General features: G+C 38.1%; 1 protein-coding gene across 1 annotated transcript; it reads right to left on the minus strand.

The window, feature by feature from the left end:
- Positions 1-841: 841 nt before the first annotated feature.
- Positions 842-21,378, minus strand: GCSAML (germinal center associated signaling and motility like). The gene is made up of 5 exons (XM_008061240.1): positions 21,252-21,378; positions 15,400-15,459; positions 6,983-7,032; positions 2,041-2,069; positions 842-1,075 (listed from the first exon to the last, which is right to left on the minus strand). The coding sequence occupies exons 1-5, from the start codon at positions 21,278-21,280 to the stop codon at positions 842-844; spliced, it is 402 nt and encodes a 133-aa protein (XP_008059431.1). The 5' UTR covers positions 21,281-21,378.
- Between the last annotated feature and the right edge of the window lie 3,381 nt (positions 21,379-24,759).

Genomic DNA, 24,759 nt, shown 5'->3' on the forward strand with positions numbered 1-24,759 from the left:
GTCTCGAACCCACGGGCTCAGGCAATTCACTCACCTCAGCCTCCCAAAGCGCGGGATTACAGGCTGAGCCACTGAGCCCGGCTCCAATTTGCCTGATTTTAAAACCAGAAACTATTCATTCTTCAATGGTGGTAACTAGTCACAGATTAACTTGATTAGTATGTTGTAAACAAAACTATAAGAACAACTTTATTTTCCTATTTTTGTACTAATCTTTGAACAAAATCTTCCAATTTACTATTGTACAAAAAGACAATAATGAGCAACTATATCTGATTCATTTCATCTTTTTTTCTTCTGTGACACTTAGTTTCTCTTATCAGAAAGGTCAATACCAAAAACTACTGATTCTTGAAGTATTACTGCAAGTTTATAAGCAATAATCTCCAGTACATTGAAAAGACAAAATTGAAATAAATATCACGTTAGCAAAAGGTCTGGCTACTGATCCATATCCAAGTGTATTGAGTAGATTACATCTCAAAAATATAACAAATATTTGGAAGTGGAGATGGTGACATTTCAAATTTGGAGAGCAGGTTTAAAATGGAAGACTCTAGGACATATATCTGTGTATGCTTATTGTCCTAGGAAGGATTTTTTTTTTAATCATCTCCAAGTCCTCAAACTTTACAAGCAAAATCATATAGAATACTCTAGGTCATTATGCCAGTTTATATGGTTTCACTCAAATCACAGAGAAGCCATATTTCAGAGTTGCACAAGGCTGAACTTTAACCAGAAATGACTATTCCATAAGCTGCTGAGAGAGAAGAGCTCCCCCTAGCCTGCATTCTGCATCATCTTCATTGCTGGAAGAGGAGGAGGAAACTTGAGGGTTTTAGTGTGGAAGCACAAGTTCATAGTCATGCTCCTGGGTGGAGGAAGGAGGCCTGGTAACAGAAGTCCTAAGAAGGGCATATTCAGTTTCTTCTCTAAACTGTCTCACTCTCCTTGTGGTGGAGTCAATGTTCTCATAACCATTATCGTTGGAGTTCAGGGAGGGCCTCCGATGGGGGATGTAATTAATGACAGTGTAGCACACTTCTTCAGAGCCACTGCCATTCTCAATTTCCTGCCAAGCACAAAGAGAAAAGAAATCGAGGACCAGAGTCATCATCCAATGGATCTCAATGCCCAACCCTCCTTTCTTGTTTCTGCACACCTGATGGGGCTCTTACAGCTCAAGTATCCAAAGCCCTTGTTCCAAGCCCTAGTGTCTTAGAAACCTCATTTTAGCCACATAAATTGTGCTTCAAGCCACTACTCATTCTGATTTCATTTCACTTTGAACAATAAAAGAGAAAAGAAGCATTTTATTATCCCTAGATAAAAGTATGTAGAGAAAAGCAGTTGTATACCTCAGGTCACACATATTGAGACAAAAAGCATACAACAATCAATCCTCAAAAAGTAATGAATTAAGCCATACAATGACAAAATTTTATAAGAGAAAATAAAATACTAATAAGAAAATTGAGTTTAAGCACATTTTCAGTTGCATAGACTGCAAAGGAAAGAAAAAATCAGAATGTTAATATACACTAATAAAGTCAATAAAATTCTTGTGATGCAATATTAAAAGGAATAAACATTTTTTCCACATTTTTTTTATTTCCATCATGTTTTTAAACATAAATGTTAATTTCTGGACATAAGGATTGGAAAGGAATGTGGAAAGCTAAAATAATTAATGCTTTGTGGTGACCTGTAAGTACATTTATTTGATTTCATCTAGTTTTTGTTATAATAGCTTTGAAAGCTAAAATAATAGACTTCAGCAGAACTGAAGCCAAAACAATAAAAACTTGCTAATCATCTAAATCAGTTAAAACACTTTTTAACTTTTTATTTCATTCCATTTCTGCATTAAAATTACCAGCTAAATTATTTAGAATATAAAAGATTCATGTAAATACATTCAGTAGTTGCAAATAAAGGAAGATGAATGCTCCTCAAATAAAATCATCTGCATCTTGACATTTATCAGACAAATGTAATGAAAGTTCATTCAGCTTTTTTATTTTATTTTTCAGTTACCTGATTAAAAGTAGATGATACTTCTTGATCTGGAAGATAAAAAATAAATAAAAGGAAAGCAAAGTGAGATTTTTGGACTGTCACAGGTTGGAGGGAGAAATAAAAAGGATAGAATTAATAATAAAACTGCAAAGAGGCTCATTAACTACACATCTGACATTATTCCATTGTATAATGGAGGTTCTCAAGACTGAATGAGAAGATCAAGGAAGAACATATGTTCTCAGGCAACATATTCCTGGTTAGATGAATAATGTCAAGTCTAGTGAATAATGTGGATTTTGGAATTGGGTAATAAAATATTGTTCTAAACATGCTATGTCAATGAAATTTGACAAATACAAAGAAAGAATTAACACAGCTGCAAATTTAAGAGATAAATTTCATATGAGTTATCACAAAAATTATATAATCTTAAAAAAATGATCAATCGCTATACAAATAGGTACATAAATAACAACAGCAATTAATTATTTCAAATTTCTTACAAATATACGTATGCAAGTTGATTTTATCTGCAATACTGAAGCAATTTATATACGTTGTATATATGTCTATATATACCATTTATATATAAACAAGCTAGAATTAAGGAGGTCGCAGAATGTTAAATATGGCAACTATCCTCTATAAGAAGAAACTTTATTGTGAAATCTGCAATCTAATAAGCTTGATAGTAATTCTTAGTAAGATCTTAAACTATATTAAACAAATTAAATAATTTCTGTAAAACTAAATAAATTATTTATTTTATTAATCAATATTTTTTATTTTGGTATTGTGGGGTACAGTTAAGGGTTAGGTACACAAATATGTTTCATTCAGGCACCCTTGTTGATAAGGGGTGTCTCCCCAACCCCAGACAGATATTTACTACCTCTCCCCCCCATAGTTTCCCACCACTGTCAATTATTTTCTTATAGTATTACGATAGATGTTCAAGGTCCACTGTATGAGTAAGAACATGTGATACTCAGATCTTTGTTTCTGTGAGTGGTCACAGTATTGTAGACTCTAGTTCCATCCAGGTTGCTGCGAAATTCATGATTTTGTTCTTTTTTATGGCTGCGTAGTATTCCATCGTGTATATGTACCACATTTTTTTAATCCAGTCCTCTTTTGATGGACAGCATGATTGCTTCCAGGTTCTTGCTATTGTGAACAATGCTGCGATAAACATACATATGCAGGTATCTTTTTCATAGAGTGATTTGAGTTCTTCAGGGTATATTCCCAGTAGGGAGATTGCGGGGTCATATGGGAGGTCGATATTTAGAGCTTTTGGGAATCACCACACTGTTTTCCACAGAGGTTGCACTAGTTTACACTCCCACCAACAGTGTATAAGTGTTCCCTTTACACCACACTCTCTCCAGCAACTGTTATTTTTTGAGTTATTGATAATTGCCATTCTGACTGGAGTTAGGTGGTATCTCAGTGTGGTTTTGAATTGCATCTCCTTGATAATAATTTCTAATAGCTAACCATTCTTCACAAAAAAAAAATCATACTCAATACATTGACTTCAAATATGGAATGCTACATACATCCATACTGTTATGGTTTGGATGTTGCCCCTCCAAATCTCAGGTTGAAATGTGATCCCCAGTGTTGAAGGTGGGACCTCGTGGGAGGTGTTTGGGTCATGGAGGTGGATCTATCATGAATGTCTTGGTGCCATCCTCATAAGAATGAGTGGGTTATTTCTCTATTAGTTCATGTGAGAGTTGATTGTTTAAGAGTCTGGTGCCTCCCTTCTCTCTCTTGCTTCTGTTCTCATCATGAGACTCGCCACCTGGTGGGATTTTTCTCAGCTCTCTGACATTTTCTCCTCTTTGTCCCTCTTCCACCTTTTAAGAGCTCTTGTAATTACATTGTGCTCATGTGGAAAATCCAGGACTCTCTCCCCACCTCAGTACCCTTAACTTAATTACACAGGCAAAGTCCCTTTTGTTACATAATTCACTCACAGGCTCTGGAGATTCAAATTTGGATATCTTTGGGGGCTTTAATCTGTCTACCACACTTGTATTCCTTGTTATTTAAAAAAAAACAGAAAAACATCTAAATATATAGGAATATGCAAATATTAAAGTGACTATGTTAATATAGTTTGCTAAAATGGCGAAGAAGACTCTTTTCTCCAAGTCCATGAAATACACATTAGTGATCATTAAATTGTTTTCTGTAAAACAAATGTACCTTTTTTTAAATATAAAATTTGGTAACTCTACTATAATTTGGAAAACATTAGTAGCCTATAATTTTTTTTCTGCAATTTAGCCCAGTAATTGTGACTGAACTGTAACAGCTGATTCCAGGAATGAATAAATGCAATAAATTCCCAAAGAGATGAGAGTCCGGTTTGGTTTAGAAGTTGAGCAGATACCATTGACATTTTAAAAAGTGCCACAATTGGTTCACAACTCACATGAAAGGTTTTTAAAGTTTACCTGTGGTCACCTGAATTGAAGAGCTCAGCCCAAATCACTGCTCCAACAGACCATTAAGGAAAAGGTAAAGAATATAAAGTCCAAGCCGGGCTCGGTGGCTCAGCCTGTAATCCCGCGCCTTTGGGAGGCTGAGGTGAGTGGATTGCCTGAGCCCGTGGGTTCGAGACCCGCCTGGGCAGCGAGGCCTCATCTCTACAATAAATCAAAAAATCAGTTGGGTGTGGTAGCGTATGCCTGTAATTCCGGCTACTTGGAAGGCTGAGGCGGAAGGATCGCCGGAGCCCAGCAGGTCAAAGCTGTGGTGACCGGGAGCAGCCATTGCACTCCAGTCTGGGTGACAGAGTGAGACTCCAACTCAAAAAAAAAATAATAATAATATAAAATCTGAGTTATGATCTAGTTGCTTCCAGAGCATATAAACAAAGGACATGATGCAATCATGACTTTAAATTTGTGGTCCAAGAACCGACCAAGGAAATTACCCAGAAAAAAATCTCCTTTGTATCTTAACTCACTAATCAGCATACAGGGACAAATAGTTTGTCCTATATCTGATTCATAGTGGATTGAAAAGGTACGTAAAAGCCTGTGATTTTCACCAGGATTTGAAAGCATAGGTAAAATGGATAGGCTGACCAACTTTCAGCATTATCATAGTGATTCTTCTAACTTACTCTATTGGCATAGTCCAAATAGAGTCAAACAAACTGACTAGAAGTAATACAGCTTTCCTACAGAAATCATAAAATTATTTATTTGAATACTGAGAAGATGCCAAGGTGGTGATTTGTATTACGTCCCCATGTAATTTCCCTTTTTGGCCTGTGTAAAGAATGGCAGGTCTAAGACATGTTCACAAATTTAATAAGATGATAACTTCAACAGCATCTACTGTTGCCACTGAGGTCTTTTGACTGAACTAAAGCAGCACAATGCCCATCATCAAATACACATTTACTTTCATGTGGAGGGAGGGACACCAGCACTGCTGCACTGGTATATCTCAGATCTTCCTCGATTTCTATCTTTTGGTCAAATTCTACTTGGCAGGAAAACTGATCATGTTTTATATCCATAGAACATAATAATGGTCTACTGGGTCGGCATGGTGGTTTATACCTATTATCCCAGCTCTTTGGAAGGTAGAGGCAAGAGATTGCCTGAGCCCAAGGCTTTGAGACCAACTTGGGCAATACCTCATCTCTACAATAAATCAAAAACTTAGCCAGGCATAGTGGTGCACACTTGTAGTTCCAGCTACTTGGAAGGCCAGAGCAGAAGGATCACCTGAGCTCAGTAGGTCAAAGTTGTGGTAGCTGTGAGTGTGCCACTGTACTCCAGCCTGGGTGACTGAGACTCCAATCCAAAAATAATAATAATAATAATAATAATAATAGTCTTACTGCATGGAGGACATAAGGCTGATAGATCCTGGTAAACAGGAAGGAGGCAGTACCCCAGGTGACTTTAAACCCATAGGTATGCCAAAAGAAAATTAAGGAACCTGCACCTCCATGAAGAGTTTAAAAGTCTGAATTATTTCAAGATAAGCCCATCAAATCAATTCCCATCTCTTCTCTCTACAAAAGCAGCACATTGCTTGGTGGATCTCTTAGAATTTGGGTAAGCCCTACCACTTGAGGTTGGGCCCAGAGTGAGAAACTAGCTTGTAAAAGGATTAACAAAATCTGATTACATTTAAAAAATAAATAAAATGAATGAACTATAGTACAATTGACTAATAAAATAATAGGTGGAAAGTACAAGTATGAGTAAGTACACATGCATGCACATACAGAAACAGAGTTAGCAGTGAGCAAGGGGGCATCACAACAGATCCTGAAACATTAAACACTTATGAGGATATGGTGAATAATTTTAGGACTTTGAAATTTTAATTTAAAAGACAAACTTTATGAGAAATGCAACTTGCAAAGATGACAAAATAAAATAGTCTATAACTACAGAGGCATTTGCATCTATATGTAACAACTGTTATTCATAATAAATGTCATTCTTCCAAGCGGCTTTGCAAAAAACAGTCTACCGAAGTTTGGAAGAAAAAAGATCAATCACATATGAACACTTCACAAGAGTAGGAAAATTCCAAGAATGGATCCCTAAGGTGCACCATTATTTTATATTATACCCAAGAAAGTGTAGTGTCAGAGAGTAGCAGACAGGTGGCCAGTGACTGAGGATCCAAAAGGCAGAATGTGGTGACAAACAAATCAAGAAAGCAACATTTTCAGGAGGGTTTGGTTAACTGCTTCCCACAGAAGTTTATTAAGTGTTGCTCAAAATAAATCATACACAAATATTACTTTAATACAAAGAATAATATAATCAGTTTATGACAGTTTAATGACTCTAAACAGTACCTTTTCGTTTTGTCTATTAAAAATAATGTCAAGAGAATGTCTTATCACTTGGAGGTTTACATTTATACCTCCCTTGTATTATGGAGATATTATGAAGTACTGACTTACTTTTCTTATCTTGACTTTGATTATTTCTTTCCAATGCAGTCACTTCCTGCCTGCAAGGAGAGAGATAGTAATATGAGATACTCCAGGTTCTCTGAAACAGAAAATACACTTCAAGGAAGCATTTGACTGCCCTTCTCCTAAAGTCATTGTCAGATTCATGAAGTAAATGCCAAATACAGTTAAAAGCCTGCTTACTCTTGCTTTTCCTGAAAAACCACAAAAATATAGGAAGACAATGATAAGTGGAGAATAAAGTTCCAGACTTCATAAGCTAAGTAATTACTAGATTATCAGAACATGTATATTGTCACATGTGTGGGAAACACATGCATAATACAGTGGAATTTAGAACAATTTGAGGGAGAAGATTGAACGTCTTACATTTTATTTTTATGCTGTTCTTGATGAAGCATATAAATCCTTAAAGGTAAATAGGATTTGACACATTCTACCTACAAATATACAGTAACAGACATCAATAGGTATGAGCCAGTGATGAGAAAAACAGAGATGATCTCTAGCTATAAATCCACACCACAACAGACAGGGTTAAAGGAGTGATGGGGTTGCCAACACATCACCTTTTATTTCTCTGTTTACTGGTCTTCTAAATTTAATGGTAAACATGCAGATGTCAAAGGATACAACCTGTAATGACCGGCCCAATATACCAATACTCACAGAACAGACACATCAGTACACATACACACGGAACAGAGATGTGTCCAGGCAGAGGGAAGAAAATATTTGGCAAGGAGATAGTCTAAAACAACATAGTAAAATCAAAGTCTGGATCTTAGCTTATTTCTCTTCTGCTCCCTCCTTAATCACACACAAACACACAAACACACACACACACACACACACGTGCATGCACATACACACACTATTTTATCCGACAACAAAGTTGCAAAGATAAACTACACACAAAAATACAAAAGAAGCAGAAACAAAATTTCAAAGGCAGAGAATATCTGCTCATTACTGTTAATAATGATTGTTAATAATTTATAGACCACTCTTGACAAATGTGACTTCATCTGAGATAAAGACTCCATCTAACATTTCAAAAGACATTATATCAATAGGCTCCAGATGCTCCCCTAATCAACAGGGCCAACACCCAACCAAATAAGAGCTTAACCCTCTATTATTGGTCCTCAACAGAGGACTCAAGGGCCATCAAAAGAGCAGAATATCACCAGCTAGACCCTGTTTTGCTGTCACTTGTGATCAGTACTGAAGGCTCAGCCCACATCAAGGACTCCTTCTTGCAAAACGCTCCCATCTGTCCACATCATCCCAGGATACTCTACTTGTTCATATCACTCTCCTGGGACCGGTTTGCTAACCCCTTTTCCTACCTCTTTTTCTCTTGATGTTAAATGTTACCCTGTTTGATATGGAAATTTTAATCAACAACACTTATATATTGCTTAAGTATACTACTATGGGTAGTTTGTTGTGTGGACTGACTCATGGAGGGACTTGAGCCTGTGTGCCCACAGCTCTGACTACCGAATAAACAGGTACTAAGTGCTAAGGAAAATCACCTCCTTGGGGACTCCATGTAGTTGATGGCTTTCTTGATTGAAATAGCATCAATAAAATCCGACCTGTGGAAAGTTCTAAATGTTCATGGACCTGGTTATGTCTGACCCTGCACCACTCACAACAATAACAATAAATGAAGAAAGAAAGTGGGCTGCCCTAAATCAGGAAAACAACTGAAGAGAATAATGAAGTATTTAGATAAATTAAAACAACATTAAAGGAGGAAGAGGGAATAAAAAGAAGTTTAACGGGTACAAAAATACAGTTAGCTAGAAGGAATAAGTTCTAGTACTGGATAGTACAGCAGAGAAATTATAGTTAATAATTTATTGTGTATTTCAAAATAGCTAGAAGAGAAGAATTTTAATCATCCCAACACAAAAAGAGAAAAATATTTGAAGTGATGGAAAGCCTAATTATCCTGATTTAATCATTGCACATTATATACATGTATCAAAATATCAAATGTATCCTTATATATACAAGTATGACATAGAAATTAAAAGCATCAATAAGTAAAATCAATTTTTCTAAAAATAGCTGTGGTGTATAAAGCATGCTTGAAGAGAAAATTAAATGGCAAAAAATTAGGGGGGAGAATAATTAGAAAAAGGATGATGATTACTAAAAATGAAGGCCTAATACACACATACTTACTACACCTAGAAATGAGAACCAAACAAATGAAACAAAGATGTAATGAGAGAATAAAGACCTGAACTTGAAAATTGATTTTACAGGGGAAAAAAACAAATCATGGCAGCTGTGTGAGGTGATAGATATATAATTATTCAAGTGCTTAATTGTGGTAATCACTTCAAAATGAATAAATCTATCAAAACATCACACTGTATACTTTAAATATATACAATTTTTATTTGTTAATCATATCTCAAGAAAACTGGAGAAAAGTTTTAAAGACATATGTGTAGAAGACAAAAATTACATAATTCTAGAGGAGAAAAAAGAATACATAATGAGTCTGTGAATCCATGAGAAAAATACACATGAAACCAAGTCATCAGTGAAGGGGCCCAAAGTGGCCCCAAATCCACAGCTGGAATGGAGATATGTCCACAAAGTTGTGAGGAGAAAAACATAATTGAGAATTACATTACTCTCCAAAGACAGGAAATATATTGCCCAAAATTTTAGTACAAAGAGAATATAAAACCTATGAGCTCTTTAAGAAAAAACAAAACAGGGTAGGCACAGTGGCTCATGCTTGTAATCCCAGCACATTGGGAGACCAATGTGAAATGACTGCTTGAGCACAGAAGCTCAAGACCAGCCTTGGCAACTTATCAAGACCTCATCTCTACAGAAAGTCAAAAAACTAGCAAGGCATAGTGGCACATGCCTTTGAAGTGATGGAAAGCCAAGTCTCAGCTACTTGGGAGGCTGAAGCAGGAGAATCACCTGAGCCCAGGAGATCAAGACTGCAGTGAGCCATAATCATGCCAATGCACTCCAGCCTGGGTGAGTTAGAACTTGACTCAAAAATAAAGATTAAAAAACAAAACAAACATTACTGCACAACCACATTTGAACATTGTAAAATGCAAGGTCATTTCACAAAGAAGTTGGTGACTGAAGAATTCAGCTGCTCTGTTGTTCTGAGGGTTAATGACCAAACTCTGACCTTTTTTCTGTATCTTGCCAAATTCCAAGCTAAGAGTTCTGGAGAGACAGGCTTTTTTTTTAACCATTTAATGTAGCTTACTTTCCAATTTAACTCTGGCATAACATCACATAACAGATAAAGAAGAAAAATCAAATGTTTTATGATACCGTAAAACTGCCTTTTGAAGACTTGAGCACCTTTTAAGACACTTACCGGCTCTCTCTGAAGACTGCCACCATGCATAAAGCTTCATCTACATATCAAGAATCTTGGCTCCCTTATCATTCCTTAAGCTATACCTTTTCTTTACTACTTTCAAAATTCCTTAGCTGTCCAGCCTTCCTGGACCAAACTAATGTAAATCTCATATGTATTGATTTATGATTTCTTGTAACTTCTGTCCTCCCAAATTGTATATAACCAAGCTACAATTCAACAACGGTGGGCACACATTCTCATTACCTCCTGAGGACAGCATCACAGGCCTAGCTGCTCACATTTGGCTCCGAATAACATTTTACAGTGTTTGGCATCTTCCATAAACAGGGTATAGCCACAAAATCCAAACCTGTCTAAGTTCAGGCTGTGAATTATTGGCACCTACAGCTGGTTGTCCACTGTGACTTAAATACAGTAGAACAACTCAGCATCCTGTAGCCAGTGGTAACCTCCAGACAGTGGTAGTAATTCCATAATTTCTAGGAACCTCCTTGGATTTTCTTGACCTGTGGTATAGACTAAATTGTGTTCCACTCAAACACAATGAAGTGGATCTCAGGATGTGACTGTATTTGGAGATAGGATATTTACAGAGGTAATAAAATTAGCATAAGGTCATATGAGTGGGAGGCTTTAACCCAATATAACTAATGAAAATTGGAGCCGACAATACTAAAGAAACAGGAATTCATTCTATCCTCCTCGTCTGAGAGGGAGCTGCCTGCCACCTTCCCAAGTGCCTTTGATCTCCCACCACAGGGACTTCCTCACGCTTGGGAAAATATATTTTAACACACCACCCTCCACTTATTTCAGAAGAGGAGCTGGCCAGGAGGTGGCATAATAAAGATAAAACCCACAAACACCTACTAACACTGTCATGAATGGTGACACATCAAAAAAACTAGAATCAATACTGTAAACCAAAAATAAAGTCCTAAGCTCCCCACTGACTGAATGAACCCCCTCATGGACAAGGAAACCCCAGAGAAACCTGAAAAATTGAGTTCCCAGAAACAACAGGAAAGGAGGTGGAACACATCTCCCTTTCGGATTTTAGACACAACAACTGACCATTTTGAAGGTTAAAATACAGATCATAAGACTGACAGGAGAGATTCTGTGACAATAAGATACCAGATTACAAATAGGAGCTAAGTCCATGCCAGACAAGGATTAAGTCACACCCTATAAACCATAAAATCTTGTTAAACTTTATTAAACTGGTATAATGTGGCTTGATTTCCACACTGACTCTGTTATAGTCTCACATGACAAACAGATCCTGAAGCCAATAAAAATGTTTTACACCAAAATATATGTATTTGAAATATTTTGAAATGGTCCTGCAAAGCTGTCTTTTGGGGGGGGCAGTGGGAGGGGGAATTTGCATCCATAGAGAATATTCATCAATGCAGCCAAGCCTAGGTGAGATTAACTGAGAGTCGGAACTTAACTTTTAATGTCTAAGTAAGAGACATTTGCAGTCTATTCTCTCTGAAGGTTGCCATCTATGAGGCTTCATTCACATAATAGGGGCCTTGGCCCCTACAACACTTTGTCCTAACTCATGCATTCATTTCTATTGACTTCAAGTCTTTAGGCAGTTGCTTAACTCTCTCGACCAACTGTCAACTAAAGAATCCCTAAAACCTACCTATAACTTGTAAGTCCCCACTTTAAGAAACCCACCATTCTGGGCCTAAAAAATGTATACCTTCCAAGTATATGATTTATGATTTTATCTGCAGTTCCTGTTCTCCTGAAATGTATCAAACCGAACTGTAAACCCACTGCCTTGGGACGACTAATGCAAGGCTTCTTGGGCTTGTGTTTTCTCCAGACCACAGTCACTCATATTGCCTCAGAATAAATTCTTTAAAATATTTTGCAGTTTGGTTTTTTCATTAAAAATATGAAGCAAAGAAACATGAAAAGCAACTCAAACCAAATGGATTAATTTATCTCAGTTGATAAAAAGTAGTAAAAATAACAACAGAGAATATCTGAAATACACAACTAATAACATTTCTCTAACAGACAAATTTCAGAATTATGACCATTGAACAAAAGGTTACATTATATATTTTCAAAATTTGTGAGTATAATAAACATAATGCTAGCTGATATTTATTGGTGAAAATAAGCTTAAACTCAATTTTGTTATTAGGACTTTATTTATCTTATAAGAATTTGTCATTATATGGCTTAATTGATTACTTATTGAAGCTTGATGTTGCATGCATTTTGTCTCAATATGTGTGCTAATTTAACAGGCATTTATTATTTCCACAACTACAACCTAAATTTGTAGTATTTTGAGACTATTTCACGTATTTGAAAAACCCAAATTTTGAAAATGTGAGTAACTTGCCTCAAAGTTGATATATATGACAAAGAAGACTTCAATAAAATTCACAAAGCAGAAATAACACCGATCACACGTATACTGATAACAATGAAATAAAATTAAAATTGTTCCTTAGAATATATAAAGCAATATTTGGAATTAAAAACTCAAATTCAAAAAGAAATTAAAAGCAAAGTTGCAAAATATTTTACAATAATAGCAGTTCCTTAATGATATATAGGATACAGATAGAATATTATTTAGAGGAAAGTTTATATTCTTATCTGCTCCCACTTCTACACAAGAACAAATGAGACAAAAATTACGTTTTGAACTCTTCTTTTAATGGCACATAGGATATAGATAAAATATTATTTAGAAGGAAGTTTATATTTTTATATGCTCCCATTCCTAAACAAAAAAAAATTTTGAGAAAAACAATTAAGTTTTGAACTCAAAACAATTAGAATAGCAACAATTAAAGAAAACTAAGAAAAGCAAAAATAAGAATTTAATAAAGATAAAAGCAATGACACTATGACATCCTGGAAAAAAAGTAAAACAGCAATCGGATGAGCAATTGCCAGGGGTTGAAAGGAATGGAAGGGGAAATGGAAATACTCCGTATCTTGATTGTGGTGGTTCCATGACCATGCATGTTTTTTCTAAGCTTATCAAACTGTATATATATGAAGGGTGAATTTTATCATATTATACCTCTATGAGTCTAAATTTTAAAAGATAAGTGACTTGAAAGAGCTCATACTGTCCTTTCTATAAATATGCTTAAAGTTATGAATTACATAAATAATAATCTGGGAAAATATAATAACCAAAATTGATTCAGGAAGATGTAGAAAATCCAACTTTATTAAAAAGGCATTATCCTGTAAAATTAGCCCATGTAAAACATATATATTTGACTACAATTGACCAGAAGAGTCAGACAGCTCAGATTTTCCTCATCATGCTAACTGGTTGAAATTCCATGAGTCTTGCACATAAAACTTCCTTGTATAGGAACACCCTAAAGACATTATTTCCTTCATTTAGTTATTGCCTCCTTGTAATAAAGACTTGCTAGTGTTTGAAAATGTTAACACCTCAGTTCCTTTAACAGAAAAATGTTAGAGACTAACATCTAGTACAGATCTCATTTTAGACATGAAGAAACAAAAGCCTAGTTTAAATGCCTCATTTTTGCCTAAATTGATGCCTGAATTAAAAGTACATCTTAAATGGCACTATACAGAACTGATTTGTGACAGCCAGAGAAGAGAACCTTAGCTCAATAGTGTCACCAGAACTTTGCTGTCTCCTCTGCGGCTCTAGACCATAAAAGGGGGTGGCAGAGTCACAGGACAGGCAAATTCACTCCGCTGTCCCTGAGGGACACACCAAATCAACTCTTTCCTTTTGCAGAGAAAGTGCCAGTGAAACATTTGGGAGATGGCTGACACCTGCAAACATGATATCATATCACTAACAAACACCGGGGCCTTCCCTTCAATCCTCCACCCCTTTACACTAGGTAAAAAGGGACCATCTTAGAGACAGAAACCAAGCCCTTGAGATGAAATGATTAGAAAAGAGGTTGTATGCAAAGATATGACAAGCCCATGGTTAACAAACAAGGCAGGGCGTTTCTGCTCATCTAAGCTGTGGTAAGATATCAGTATCTAGAGATCTGCTGTTATTCCACTCTTTTTTTTTCTTTTTTCCATTGAGTGTCTTGTAAAAGTTGGGCAACAGATGTACACTAGCAAGTCAAGCAGACATGGAGTGCCTAGAAAAACATGTGGTCTACAAAGAGAGATGGACTATCAAAAGCTAAGACAACACCTAGAGCTACAAGTTGAGATAAAGTCCCCAGCAAATAAAAGTAGGGTATAGAACCAGAAACCTGTGGGGTCCACAAGTCAGGTTCCTCTACAGTCCTGTCAGGCAGGTCTTTCAGAGGAGGGCATGAGAGTCAGCATCTCCAGGAGGAGGGGCAGTCAATCAGTTTAAACATGGAAAATCTTTTAAAAGATTGTGCAGTGGCAGAGTAGCACATACCAATGCCAGGCAGTGAAGACTGAGCTTGGTGGCTTGGAGACCATGAAATTAAAGCAGAATACCTGGAAGGTAGTGGGTGAAGGCAGACAGTGAGAAATGAAAAGAGGTATGCAGGAGTCAGCCCTTACAGGATTATAGGCCCTGTTGGAGAGCTTGGATTTTATTCTGGATGGAATGGAGAACCACTGGACAGTTTCCAGCAAGGAAAAGGCATGATGAGCCTTATGTTTTCCAAAGACTTGTTCTGGCTGCTCATGAGGAACAGTCTGGAAGTGTCACCATAGCAAATAGACAACCGAAAATGAACATCCTTTAACTCTATGTTCCTACATTTGCTTTGCTTTGCATATCCAATAAAAAACAAAACATAACAAGGGTACCTGTATAATAAACATTTGTATACCTAACCCTGAATTGCACCCACATCTTTAAAATAATTTTTTAAAAAAGAAACAAAACATGTGCACTAATACCAGTCTCTCTGATTTAGATAGAGTCACCATGTAGCCTGCTGCCAAGTCAGAAGTAATCACCAAAGAACTCGATGACGGTGACTTCTCATGGGGCAGAGAGTCTGGAAATAAATCTAGAGGAAAAATGCTCTGTTCTTACCATTTTCTGTCTGCATCAGGATTTACCTTCCTGAGCTTCTTTTGATTATCTCCCAGGCAACTATATGGAAACACATAGAAAAAAGAGAGATTGTTACTGCCCATATATGGAAACACATAGATAAAAGAGAGATTGTCTGTTTGTTTATTTATTTATTTATTTATTTTTAGTTGGAGTCTCACTTCATCGCCCAGACTGGAGTGCAGTGGCACGCTCCCAGCCACCGCAGCCTCACCCTCCTGGGCTCCAGCGATCCTTCCGCTTCAGCCTTCCAAGTAACTGGAACTACAGGCGTGCACTACCACACCCGGCTAATTTTTTTGATTTATTATAGAGATGAGGTCTCGCCAAGTTGCCCAGGTGGGTCTCAAATCTGCAGCCTAAGGCAATTCACTCGCCTCAGCCTCCCAAAGCGCAGGATTACAGGCTGAGCCACTGAACCCGGCCTATTTATTAACTTTAAAAGGAGGCAAACATTTTTCATGAGGGCACACATTCAACTCTGAGCACAATTATATCATTTTTTTCTCCATTGACTGTCCACAAACCTGAACCCTCCTCATCCTAAACTTTGATGGCCCTTCTCCACCTATGGACCCTTAAGCTCTTTAAGAAATAGGAATTTAATAAAAGACTAAATGGAGAAGTCAAGGGACAGTAAGATGGCCTGAACAATCAGGAGTAGAGAAGACAATCTGCCATTTCCTAAAGAGACTTCTCTGCCTAAGGTTGGATGATCAATGCATCAGCAATGCAGACAGAAATGGCTTAAAGGGTCAAGTGATTTTAGGCAGTGAGAGAAGTACAGAGATTAAAGTGGAAAGGGCTCAGGACAACCAACTGTAGGTTGCAGAGTGGTCACCTGGTGATCCAGCCCCTCTCCTTGAGCTTTTGTCCCCCCACCTTCCCCGTCCCACTACACACCATTCTCAGACCTCACTTGGGGCTTTACCTATGGTCCCTATGCATAGACGCTAATCCCACAGACCTTTGCCAAACCTACTCATTCTCATTATTCAGGTCTTTCCTCAGAGGTCAGATCTCCATGGCATCAGACACACACACCTGCAGCCACACTCCAAGCCCTCCCTCTGCTATGTTTTATGGATAGTACTCATCACAATCAGAATTGTATAATTTATATAATTATTTGTTTACACCTTCTCCCTATTAGAATAAGCTCTATGAGGTAGAATCCTTCCATCTTGTCCTCAATTGTATCTGTGGTGCAATTGAATGAAGTTCCTAATAAGCCAAATAATTCCATGTGTGGTTCATTGAAACGAAATATGCTATACCTTGAGAATCTGAAAACAAAGTCTGCCTCAGAGAACTGAACTAGTTAAATAATAGCTGTCACTAGTAAATCACCTACTGGGTTTCTGCTGATATTTATGCATTATTTCACTTAATCTTCACAACTAAACCTAGGATCTAGCAATATTCTTATTCTCACTGTAGGCACAGGATATTGAGCCAGGGAGACAAAGTAACTTGTCCAGGATTACAAGTACAGGACCAAGACCAAACACACATAATGTGGTTCTGAAGACCAAGTCCTTAACTACTGTTCTAGATGCTGTTGCAGGTAACATCATATGAAGTTTGGAACCATCATTAGACCTATGCGCCCCTGCTTCAGGAAGATCACTCTGCAGTAAGAGAAAGCCTGGGTGAACAGGCAGGACTTAGTCTCTGGCATAGATGATAAGTCCCAAAAGCTGGCACCTGATGGTACGCATGCAGCACTGTCCTGGGAGCAGAATTGCTAAGTACATGGAGATGCTAAAGGAAGTCAGGCCACTGGTTAGTCAGTGAATGCTGAGTTGGTCCCTCAGCTGTCTGTGTGTTGAAGATGCTGTGTCTAAAACATTTTGCAACCTTGTCTGCATGGAGGTTTTCTTCTAACAGAAAGAGACATACATTAAAGCATACACAATTAATAAATGCAAGTGGATAAGCTTATAGAAGAATGGTAATGAGATAGTTGCAGTTTTGCTGGACTAGAAATAATTAATCTGGCTTCACGATCTCTTAGGTGAACTATTCATCAGAACAAATCTCAAGTGTTCTCACCACACACACACAAAATGACAACTACATGAGGTGATGGGTATGTTAATCAGCTTGATTGTGGGACATTTCACAACGTATACAGTATCAGCACATCATGTTATACTCCCTAAATATATACAAGTTTTGTCAGTCATACCTCAATAAAGCTGGAAAAAAGTATCTAATATTTTTTAAGAAAACCATCTCCCACCTTTTCCTCTGACTGATCACTAAGCAATGCTGCCAACCAGCCTTCCCAACTTTGCTAAAACATGTGGTGCTGCAGACAGAAATCAGTCATATTTTACTTGCTGGGAATAATTTGTCTTCCATGACCAAATAATAAATGTAGCCAAGTATATGGTCTACTTAATAATTAAAGTTTCTTTTTGTTTGTTTGTTTTCGTTGGAGTCTCACTCTGTCACCTAGGGTGGAGTGCAGGGGCACGATCATGGCTACCGCAGCTTCAACCTACTGGTGGCAATCCTTCCACCTCAGCTTCCCAAGTAGCTGGAACTACCATAGGCATGTACCACATACCAGCTAATTTTTTGATTTATTGTAGAGACAAGGTCTTGCTATGTTTCCCAGGCTGGTCTTGAACTCCTGGGCTCAGGCAGTCCTCTTGTCTCTTCTTCCCAAAGTGCTGGGACTATGCTGCACCAGGCCTAGGATCCTGTGAACTCCTTAATACTGCCCCCGTCAGGTAGAAGACCTGAGATTATTTTCAGCTACTGTCACTGGGGCAAGTGGTATACTTTGCTGAGCCCTGAGAATTCCTTGTGTCTTACTGGCCCTGGCTGCCTTGAGGTGTGTGGACATGAAGAATGGAGAAAAGATCCTGGGCTATGGAGTCTTTCTGGGTCTTATTTTCTTATTTTACAACACAGTTGAAGTGAGTCTTCATCCTCTTGCTACTTCAACTTTTATAAGGTAGAGCAATTCATGGTTGTTCCCAATGTGACTGACAACCCTATAGAAATGTGGTCACAGATATAAGTGGGAATGTTTAAGAATCAAAGAAGAACGATTTGTATTCCTCCAGGTATATTCCTAGAAGGAGAATTGCCAGATCATATGGAAGATCAACTTCTAGTTCCTTTAGATATTGCCACACTATTTTCCATAGAGTTTGGACTAGGTTTGCACTCCCACCAACAGTGTAGAAGTGTCCCCTTTTCTCCACATTCATGCCAACATCTATCATTTTTAAATTTATTAATGATGGCCATCCTTACTGGGATAAGGTGATATCTCAGTGTGGTTTTGATTTGCATTTCTCTGATGATTAGTGAGGCTGAGGATTTTTTCATGTATCTGTTGGCTGCTCATATGTCTTCTTTTGAGATATGTCTATTCATGTCGTCGGCCCATTTTTTAATAGGGCTATTTGGTTTTTTTTCCTTTTGACTCATTCAAGTTTCTTGTAGATACTGCATATTAGGCCTTTATCATATACACAATTAGAAAATATTTTTTTCCATTCTGTGGATTGCCACACTATTAACAATAGCAAAGACATGGAACCAATATTCATGTCCAGAAGCAGACTGGATAAAGAAAATGTGGTACATATACATGATAGAATATTACATAGCCATAAAGAAGGACAATATCATGGACTTAGCAAGTTGGATGGAATTGGAGACAGTCATTCTTAGCAATCTATCATAGAAACAAAGAACCAAATACTCATAAGTGGGGCCAGAACATTAATTACAAAAGCACAAGGGAGGGATGGGTAGTCACAGGACACTGCCAGGAAAGAGAGGAAGGGAGGAAACGTAACAACACAAAGAGTACCTGAACCTAAACAAGGGACAGTGAGGACCAGTTAGTTGGAGGACCAAACTTCACCTGCACATTCATTACTTGAGTACATAATCCTGACTTGTACCCCACATCATTATAATGCAATAAAGTAAAAAAAAAAAAAATCAATGCAGAGGGAGAGAGCTAAAAATTGAAAGCTCCTTTAAGTTTCAGTACCCAAAGCCTTAAGTTTTATCCTCTGCTTTCCCAGATTTCTGTGAGAATTACATGTGCTCCTTTCAAGTCAGTCAAGAAACGTTTCTCAAAAGCCTTCTGCCAACCGGGCTCGGTGGCTCCGCCTGTAATCCCAGCACTTTGGGAGGCTGAGGGGAGTGAATTGCCTGAGCCCGCAGGTTCGAGACTCACCCAGGCAACTTGGAGAGACCTTGTCTCTACAATAAATCAAAAAATTAGCCGGGCGTGGTAACATGTGCCTGTAGTTCTGGCTACTTGGAAGGCTGAGGTGGAAGGATCACCGGAACCCAGCAGGTTGAGACTGCGGTGACCAGGAGTGTGCCACTGCACTCTAGTCTGGGTGACAGACTAGGCTCCAGTCTGGGATCCCTCAAAAAAAAAAAGCCTTCTGTCTACAGAGCATTAGCAAGGATTTCAGGTATTTCAAAGACTATAAAATGCAGTGTTTTGTGGCCAGAGAATCCTAATGTGAAATATTTATGCACATGACACTCATGAACAGTCATGAAACTAAGTAGACAATGTTTAGGATCATTAATGTGGTTGAACTATTTACAAGTCATAGAAAACTGAAAAACTGATTTCTGACAGCAATTGGGAAGATGTAGCATTTAACCAGGACATTGCACAATGAATATTGTGACAAGTGAATGCGGTTGGAAATGAACTTAGGAGCAAGAGGTATGTTAGCCAAGGCACACAGTCTTGAAATTAGAATATTAGTTGTGGTCAGATTGATGATGGTATAAAGACCATACCACATAATTATGGCAGATAGGTCAGAAAAGCATATTTAATTAAACTAAGTACACATTTATGCTAAGCTCTAGAGGCACAGGTGCCTTTGAGAGACTCACTATTAGGTGTTGGAGACATGATTAGATGCTGGGTGCTAAGCAAGTTAGTGGAGGCCACGTCCAAAGCGATAAGAGAACTATAAGAAAGTAATTAAGGCAGAATAGGTAGAACTTTATGGGCCAAAATGAGTCAACTGCACTTCAGATGTTAGCTAGTGGGGAATGAATGTATCCACTAGAGCATGGGAGTAATGATGGATGAGACTTTTTCCTTGGGCAGATCTGTCTCGTCATGTTATGTTTAAGATCTTCTGTGAGGAACTTGGGAGTGTGCACAGGGGAGTGCCATGCAAGTTATCTGAGATTAAGCAAGATGTGAGAATAATATCTGCTATCTTTACCTGTTCTACAATATACAAAGCATTTGAAAAGTGTGAGGCTAAAAATCACCCCAAACAGACGCAACTAAAATTAAAAGCATTTGAGTGTATATTCTGCATCCATAATTTTCAAGAACCTGACTGTTCATTCTCATACCAACCCATAAAGCTGATGAATTGGAAGTTGAGCCCCACACCCAGATGAGGAAAAAAAGAAGCAGAAAGACTCGTGTAATAGTAGTCTAGGGCTGCCAGATAAAACACAGGATATACAGTTAAGTTTCAAATAAACAATGAATAACTTTTTGGTATAAGTATGAACTATACAATAATGCCCAAAAAGATTGCATGAGGCATACTTATCCTAAAAAAAGGATTTGTTTATCTGAAATTCAGATTTGACTTGATATCTAGTCATTTTATTTTCAACCACAGTTCCAAAGTCAGGCAGGAGAAGAAGTAAGCTGGGAGTCATGTGCTCTTAAAGGGTGCTGTCCTCAGCTTCTACCACCTCAAAGCACAATCTGCCTCCCGAGAGAAATATATACACACAGCCTCCTTGCCCCTGTTCTCTTTCTCCCGCGAAAAACAGCGCCCACAGTAAGGACTCACCTGAGTTTTCTCAGGAGGTAATTCCCCATCCTCTCACAGCGACTCAGTTTCTCAGCTTCTGAGTCTCAGTCGGCTTGGGGAAGTCCTGACCAAAGCACCAGCAGGCAAGTGCACAAGGCAGGACGTTGCATCTGACCACTGGCTTGTGCTCCTGCCAACCATGAGCTGCCAGGGAACTGGGCATGACAGAGAAGGCAGGAAGAGTTCTGACTGGAAGGGAAAATGAAAGGTGTGATAATGTGTGTGTGCATGCGCACATGTGTGTATAGCGTAGAAAAAAAATCAGGCTGAAATGTGAGACAGTAAATCTAATACTTCAGGTTCACTTTGCTTTCAAGGAAGTTCCAGTGCTGCAAGACTAGACAAGGTAGGGCCTATCCTATTCCTCAAAAATCTGGTATCTCAAGACCCCCAATATGCTGTCTTCTTCCAAACACACAGAGAGAACTCTTTTTTTTAATATATATTTCTTTACAGTGGTTTTTTTTAATTTTTAATTTTAAAGATGTGGGGTACAATTCAGGGTTAGGCATATAAATATTCATATCAGGAATCCTTGTTGATGAGGTATGCCCCCCACCCCTGCAGTTTCCAACTACTGCCAATCCCACCACCCTCCCTTCCCTGGCAGTTTCCCACTACTGCCAATCCCTTTATAGTATTACGATGATTGGAGAACTCTTCTTAAGAGAAAAAAAAAACAGGGCTGAGCATGATGGCTCGAAGGCCAAGTCGAGAATTGCTTGAGCCCAGAAGTTCAAGACCAGCCTGGGCAACATAGCAAGACCTCATTTCTATTAAAAAAAAAAAAAAAAAAGAAATTAGTCAAGTGTGATGGTGCACACCTGTAGTCCCAGCTATTTTGGAGGCTGAGAAGAAAGGATGGCCAAGCCCAGGAGGTCGAGGCTGTGGTGAGCTGTGACTATACCACTGCAATCCAGCCTGGCAACAGAGTGAGACCCCCAACTCAAAAAAAAAAAAAAAAAAAAAGAGAGAGAGGGAGAAAAGAAAAAAACTAAGCTAGAAATAAAAGTTCTCTTTATGACTCTGGCCGTGATAACCAAATCAAATATCAATGTTTTTTTTTTAGAGATCTGAAATTTCTAGAAAAGATGAGAAAAGAAAGAAAAAATGTATAAGAACAGAAGGTTACTGAAATTATTTGAGATAGGTTAAGAAGCAGTTGTTCTGGTTGTCAACTGAAAGACCAACATGGCAATGGGGAAGGATGCAGGATCCGACAGACCCACTCGGCCATCTAGTCCCCACTTCCTCCCCTCCACCGCCTAGAAGAGCCACAAAGCACAAGCTGCTTCTAGTGATAATTTCGAGGCCACAGTAACAGCGGTAAGAGATTAGCTAGCAGCTGACTCTGAGCTGTTGTTGTCAAGAGAGTGAAGTCGCTTATTCAGTGTTTCCTGCCTGAGGATGTGTGCCAAAGGTGGTCGTTTCTTTTCAGTTTTCAACCGACGTGAAATCTGTTTGCTGGATAGATATGTTCATCTATTTCAACTCTTTTTCCCCCCCAAGGAAATCAAGACTGAAGAATTTTAAGTGACTGCTGACCAGCAGCAGAACTCAGGGGTCTGAAGTACTTTATAAATATTTGTAAGTTTTGTACTATTTATTTATCAGTGATAACCATAGGCAAAACATATTGGAAGCAGGAGTGTTACCTGCACCCCTTCAGGTTTATGATTTACTTACTTCATATTTGACAACCTGTGTACAAAGCACTGCTGCTCAAACTTTCACATGTGTGTGAGGATTCTGCTAAAATTCAGACCTTGATTCCATGGAACTGGGGCAATATTCCACTTTTCTAGCAAGCTCCCAGGTGAGTAGCAAGGCGTTAAGCCGGGTGTTCTGCAATTGTGGTCCCTGACCAGCAGTGGGGGTGTCACTGAGAACTTGCTAGAAATGCAAATTCTCAAGCCCCCGCCCCCCACATCTGCTGAATCAGAAACTCTGGGGAGTGGAGCCTTTCTGTTGCGGCTAAAATGTGAGCGCTACTGAAATAAGCCCTTCTCTTATTCTGAGAACTCACAAATAAACTTATCAATCCTCAAATGCTTAACTAAGCAGGTCCGTGTTGGTGTCCCAGGCAGAATAACAGAGATGTGGCAACACAACGGTCTCTGACTCATTCAGCATCTCTAACTCCTCTCGTGTCCCACACTAGCATAAACTGATCTGGAGAAGAATAAGACTCTAACTGATGGCTAATTTCAGAATCAATGAGTCTCCTGGACACACAGTCTTCATCTGTAGAATGGAGAGGATATAAGTGAAAGTGAGTTTTAGTAAACTGTGATGTATCCTGTTGTGAGGGTGGCTCTGTTGACTGAGCACAACAGACATGCACAACATTCAACTCCATTTGACTCTCAGTACCATGTAGGAGAGCGAGACTCTTGTCCTTGCAGACGTAATGCCCAGCTCATCCACCTGATGCAGTCATTTCTAACCTCTACATGAATCTTTTCCACTGATACTCCCTATTTGTCTGCCCTTCTGTTTGGTCTCTTCACTTGACTTCCTGCCTACCAACACGTAAAAGTTTCTGTATGAAAAAGACACAAAATACTTTTTACTTTGCCTGATAACCAAGAACTATTCTCACTTTGTACTATTAGTATCAGACTTTTAATGATATGTGTTTTTCTGCTTATTAAATTATTATAGACCTGGCATAAAACTCCAGAAAGTACAAATAAGAAAAAATAAAAACATTTTAAAAACCCAGAATCTTACTACCCAAAGGCACCCTCTTGTGCATTTAGATTCATACTTTTGCAGTCTTTCTTTGTGAACATTGACATGTACCCAATGGTTTAAAATTTTCCAAAATTAGGATTATCCTTTACATAAATGTCTTTCCATGTCATTAAATACATTTGCAAATACCATTTTTTCTTCTTTTCCAGCTTTATCGTGGTACAATTGGTATACTAAAAACACAATCTAATTAATGTATACAATTTGGTGAGCATGCATATATTTGTATTAGCATCACCACAATTGAGGTAATAAATATATTTATCCTCTCCACTTCCAACAGTTTTCTGTAGCTGTTTTTTGGGGTTTTTTGTTTTTTTTTTGTTTGTTTGTTTGTTTTTTTTTAATAATTAATCAGTATTTTTATTATAGTTTTGTGGGGTACAGTTAAGGGTTAGGTGTACAATTATGTTTCATTCAGACACCCTGTTGATAAGAGGTGTTTTCCCAGCCCCAGACAGATATTTGCTACTGTTAATCCCATCTCCCTCCCCCCCATAGTTTCCTAGTACCGTCAGTCATTTTCTTATAGTATTACATTGGATGTTCAAGGTCCATTATATGAGTGAGAACATGTGATATTCTGATCTTTGTTTCTGTGTGAGGTCACTCAGTATTATAGACTCTAGTTCCATCCAGGTTGCTGCGAAATTCATGATTTTGTTCTTTTTTATGGCTGCGTAGTATTCCATCGTGTATATGTACCACATTTTTTTAATCCAGTCCTCTT

The sequence above is a fragment of the Carlito syrichta genome, unplaced genomic scaffold (assembly GCF_000164805.1).
Source record: "Carlito syrichta isolate Samal-C Ts95f unplaced genomic scaffold, Tarsius_syrichta-2.0.1 Scaffold305164, whole genome shotgun sequence".
Classification (NCBI taxonomy): domain Eukaryota; kingdom Metazoa; phylum Chordata; class Mammalia; order Primates; family Tarsiidae; genus Carlito; species Carlito syrichta.

Coding starts and splice junctions, on each gene's coding strand:
- GCSAML (XM_008061240.1), bottom strand. CDS start 21,280: ATGGGGAATTACCTCCTGAGAAAACTCAG. Junction 15,460..21,251: donor TACCTCCTGAGAAAACTCAG/GTGAGTCCTTAC, acceptor GTTTCCATATAG/TTGCCTGGGAGATAATCAAA. Junction 2,070..6,982: donor TCAAAGTCAAGATAAGAAAA/GTAAGTCAGTAC, acceptor TTTATCTTCCAG/ATCAAGAAGTATCATCTACT.